General features: G+C 38.0%; 1 protein-coding gene across 1 annotated transcript in view; it reads right to left on the bottom strand.

Annotated features, from left to right (window-relative positions):
• Window positions 1-664: 664 nt before the first annotated feature.
• frem1a (Fras1 related extracellular matrix 1a) overlaps window positions 665-5,000 on the bottom strand; it is a 32,386-nt gene continuing 28,050 nt past the window's right edge. The window contains exons 28-37 of the mRNA XM_043243293.1: window positions 4,906-5,000; window positions 4,740-4,809; window positions 4,506-4,652; window positions 4,202-4,404; window positions 3,395-3,442; window positions 3,125-3,277; window positions 2,925-3,040; window positions 2,729-2,844; window positions 1,576-1,661; window positions 665-1,408 (exon numbers count right to left, since the gene is read on the bottom strand). The exon at window positions 4,906-5,000 is cut by the window's right edge and continues 35 nt beyond it. Coding sequence (XP_043099228.1) covers window positions 2,781-2,844; window positions 2,925-3,040; window positions 3,125-3,277; window positions 3,395-3,442; window positions 4,202-4,404; window positions 4,506-4,652; window positions 4,740-4,809; window positions 4,906-5,000 — 896 coding nt within the window. The 3' untranslated portion in view covers window positions 665-1,408; window positions 1,576-1,661; window positions 2,729-2,780. The remainder of the gene's footprint in view (window positions 1,409-1,575; window positions 1,662-2,728; window positions 2,845-2,924; window positions 3,041-3,124; window positions 3,278-3,394; window positions 3,443-4,201; window positions 4,405-4,505; window positions 4,653-4,739; window positions 4,810-4,905) is intronic.

Below are 5,000 nucleotides of genomic sequence, written 5' to 3'. Positions count from 1 at the left end.
CCAACTCAAACGTCTGCATGGCAGTATTTTTAAAATGTAATAAAAATGTCTGAAATTAAATATAAACATTGGTGTTAAAGGTTTATATGAGATATATATATTTATATATATATATATATATATATATATATATATATATATATATATATATATATTTTTTTTTTTTATTATTATTATTATTATATATTATATATTTTATATATATTTTTATTAATATATAATAATTGGGGTCTTAATTTATATTAGGTGGTCTTAACTACTATGTACTTGCATTTAAATTAATCATGTGGTACAGTGCACTAATTATGTACATACATGTTTTAACAGTGTACTTTTTAAAAATACCTATATGGAGTTATATGCGTCCGTAATGCATTTTTGTACTTACATTTATAATTACACTATTGACTTTAACCTTAACCTTTGCACCCCTAAACCTGTCCCTAACCTTACCTGGTTATGCTCAATAGCAGCAAAAATGTTTTGCGATACAATATGAACACAAAAAAGCGCATTAGAATTATTCTTCATGCAAGTACATAGTAGTTAAGGCCACCTTATATAAAGTGTTTTTTGTTATGATTAACTTTTTTATAACCGAGAGTCTAAAACATATCGGGGTGCATGTCTTTTTAGCAGACAAATCAAAATGATAAAGCATCAATTTCAGATGACGTGTCAGAAAGTTTTATTACAAATGAGTGAATTTGCAGTGATGCAATGTACAGTATTTTCTTTAATTTGAAAAAAAGATTAAATGAATCAATGCACGTGTTGTGTACATACATGTTTTTGACCCATCCCTTAAACCCGTCCCTAACCCTCCCCGAATCCACCTCAATAGCAGCAAAAGTGTTTTGCAATACAGTATGAACACAAAAAGTACGTTGTACTTATTTTTTGACGTAGGCCACCTCATATAAAGTGTGACCAGAAACAAATAGTGCTAACTAAAAAATTATAAACATCATTGCTACAAATTCTAAAAGACCCCTTCCCATAACATACAGAGCACGTACAGTAATAAATACACATATAATACAAGTAACACTGAGTAGCATACAGTATATTACATTTACATTATACCGTTTTGTGATCATGTCAAACGGGGAGCTTTTTTTATCAGCAGACAGCAAACAACGGTGCGTCGCGATCAGCATGAGCACTAAGTAGTAAAGATGCGTGTCCTGGCTTCATGTAAAGCCTCACATTTTAATGCGGCACACATAGCGGTGTCCCGTTCCTTTCTTGCAGTCTCGCATCTGCCACTTCGTCTTCCTCCAGACCAGGACACACTTCCTGGTTCCCTTCCTCTTGTTTTTAGGAGGGCTCCGCCTCCAGTTGGTGTAAGTGACAGGCTCTCCTCCCGCCCACTCCCAGCGGCCTTTGCTGTCGCGATCGTTCAGACCTGCGGTTAAACAGACACGTTTAACCCTTTCAATCGAACCGGGTCACACTTTAGGTCGGGGGTCAGTTCTCACCGTCTGCTTTTTTGAGCTCCAAGTCATCTAACGTCACATTTTACGAGCGTTTTATGACACTATAATCATACTGGCTGCGTGAAAAACAAGTTACCGATCCAAAAGGGTTTTCTGTCACTGAAGTCCCACAGCCAGTCCATGTCTCCTTTTGACAAAACGCTGACCAGGTTTCCGTTGTAGCTACAGAAAACAAGTATTCAGTCAGTCACAAAACTGTAACCGCGTCTTGAAAATTTGTGGGGACTCATTTTTTTTTTTATTCTAGTTGGGAATTGATCCTTTTGAACCTGTTTAGAGTGTAATATGCTGAAAACATCAACAGTGTTTCCTTTGGAAATATAGGTTACAGATTCAATTATGTCTGTATGAAAAAATAATGGGTAACACTTTATTTTAAGGTGTCCATAATACAGGGTAATTACCTAGTAAGTACTTAGTAGTAGCCATTGTACTTACATAAAACAAAATGTACCATGTAATAAGTTATGGAACAGACTAATTATATAGCTGTAACAGGCTACTGTTACACATTTGTAACAGACTGTTACACAGCTACCAAAAAATTCTCACATGTGCTTAAATACATGCAATACCTTTCTAATTACATTAAAATTACAACATATTACACAGACATAAGCTACTTAAGTACAATCTTGATACACTTTATATTAAGTGTTACTATCTGCGTAACAGAGTCGGTCTGTTACATATGTGTAACAGTAACGGCCTGTTACATCTACATCTAATTACAGGCTGTGCCATAACTTAGTTACATGATAAGTACATCAAGTACAATGGCTACTACTAAGTATCTAATTAAGTAATCACTCTGTATTATAATTACACTTAAAATAAAGTGTTACGCAGATGGGTTACATTTGTGTTGGGTAACACTTTATTTTAAGGTGTCCTTGTTGCATACGTTACATGTATTTACTGTTATAATAACATTTAATATCCTAAGCCAAACCATAATCCTGAACCTAACCATATAATAAGTGCATGTAAACTGTAAACCGCCGGAGGGGTTTTCGAGAAATGAATCACTGAACGAATCATTCGGTAAAAAATAAAAGCGTATTAAAAGACAATGAAAGTGTTTTTTGCCCTTGCATGCATGTCTACCCGTTGTTGAGGACCAAAATACAAAATAATAAGTGACCTTGCGTCAGTGCAAGAATTTCGAATATAGCAGGGACAATTTGGCCACTTCTAATGATTGTTGTGTGGTGTTTGCTCCGCCTGACCTCTCTCTGCAGGCCCGGGCCGCAGCGCTCCACGTGGCTTTGCGCTCGGCGCTCAGCATGTAGCAGTAGTCGTTGCGTTACGTCCATCCTCGAGGACACTTCTGCGATTTCGCAGTCTGGAGGAGCGCAGAAACATTCGAATCATCTCGTGACCAAAAAACGCCGTGTAAATATGAAATCCTGCCACGTTAACGACCTCGTTGTCGGGGGCCCAGGGCCTCCAGGAGTCCCCGTTGCAGCGGAGCAGCTGAGCCGAGCTCTCGTTGTAATGCAGAAAGCCAGCGAGCTCCGGGCGCAGGGTTTGGAGGACGGCTGGAGGAGATGCAAACAAGCATGCAGGTTTATCTGCTGAATATCGCCATCGGTTATGTGCAGACGCACTCGCACAACTCTCACCTGAGTGCGAGGACGCTGCGCCGCTCTGGTGTTGGCGTGCTGGGGTTCGGTCCTGCTCTGCCGACCCCAGCTGGTCACCTGAACCCTAGCTTTTCTGTGAGACCCCGAGTCTGAGCGGTCCTCCTCCACCGCCAGCGACGTCAGACCGTGATACTGTACGTGAGAAGTCACATCAATGTGATATCAATAAAAATCAAAAGGTTTTTGGGCATAACGGATATATGTCTAGACCCAGCTGATCTTCTGCCGTTATGTTTTTATTCTGCTTACTCTGTAGACGACATCAGATCCTTGACGAATGGTTTCTGAGGGCTGCACCTGTGGATAAAAGTTCACCGGGCTTGAAAACTGCTAAAAAAATTCTTATTTTTTTTTAAATAAAGCTTTGATAAATGCAAAGTCATTTTAAATGTGTAAATGTAATATCTGAAATAAAATGTAGATTAAATAAGTTGGGTTAGATCAAATTAATTCTAGTTGTTATTTCATAAAACTTAAAACACAAACACTGAATTTAAAACTAAAACCAAAAAATAAGAACTAAAAATGATTGATAAATAAAAATAAAACTCCAATAAATCTAAATAATTTTTATTTTGTTTTTTTAATATATACAGGTGAACCTCAAACAGAGTCATTACTCACAAACTGACATATTTTATTTTTGGTTTTAATTCTAATGGTTAGGAAAATGAAAAAGTCTCTCAAAAAATGTGAAAATTTAATTTTGATTACTTGAATTCATTTTGAGTATGAATGCTGTTTATATGAGATATTTTAAACTAAAGTGGTTTAAATTGCTTGCGGCAACTTGAATGAAGCTGATATTTAATCAAATATAAATAGTACGTGAGAGATAAAAAAAAAAAAAAATTAATTAAACGTAACTAACACAAATAACTTCAGTGCTAAAAATGCTAAAACAGAAAGTAAATTAAACCTAAATGGTAATATTAAAAAAGGAATAAAAATGTCAGCTAAATTTCCAAAACTCCGACTTTAAAATTAAAATAAAATATAAAAATCCAACATCATTATACTAAATGCTATAATAGTATAAACTTAATATTGACCTACCACTTTCCCGTTCCCGATGACTCGGAGTCTTTTCTTAGTAGCGGGGGGAGTTTGCACTATTACATCACTGTCTCCTCTGATGTACCCCTGAGAGAAAGGTAACGTCTCCACCTGGATGGAGCCGTGTTGAGGGTACGGCCCCGGCTGCACCTCTCGGCCCTGAAGACCAGCCTCCGCTTTAAAGCGCCTCTCTCTGCACTGCCCTTTACAAACAGCCAACAAATCATCTACCAACAGGCGTGATCCGATCCGGCGGTTTTCATTTTATGAAAAAGCTGTCTCTTTTCGTTCAGCTCGCACTAACCATTCGCGTCCTTTATGAAGACGGCGGCTTTTGAGTTGTCTTTGAGCACCGCAGCCACCGGAGAGACCAAGTCAACCTCGAATGTCTCCTCGGCTTCCTCTAGAGAGTCCTGAACGATCTCCACTTTCCACACTCGACTGACCGCCCCTGGAAAAACACGCTGTTTGTTTTTTTTTTTTACATATTTTACAGGTTATATTCCCACAATAAATCCCTGTGTGGATAAAAAAAGACCTGGGTCAAACTGAATCAGAGATGAAGCCGCTATAAAGTCTTTTCCGGCAGATGCTGTTAGTTCCTTCACCTACGGAGAATGAGAAGTGCGTATTAAAATCCTTCGTTCTTCTTTTTGCAAAAGAATAAAAAGCAACCGAATACACCAGAACGAATAAAGCTGTACCTGTAGAGTCACATAAGACGAGTCCTGCACATTTCCCTTCCTCTGGATGGTCAGCGAGACTGACCCTTGACCCTCGCATGTTACGTACTCAGTCC

This window comes from Puntigrus tetrazona, chromosome 7 (genome assembly GCF_018831695.1).
Source record: "Puntigrus tetrazona isolate hp1 chromosome 7, ASM1883169v1, whole genome shotgun sequence".
In the NCBI taxonomy this organism is placed as follows: Eukaryota; Metazoa; Chordata; class Actinopteri; order Cypriniformes; family Cyprinidae; genus Puntigrus; species Puntigrus tetrazona.
Note: the sequence above shows the minus strand (reverse complement) of the source record. Positions and strands in the feature narration are given on the sequence as shown.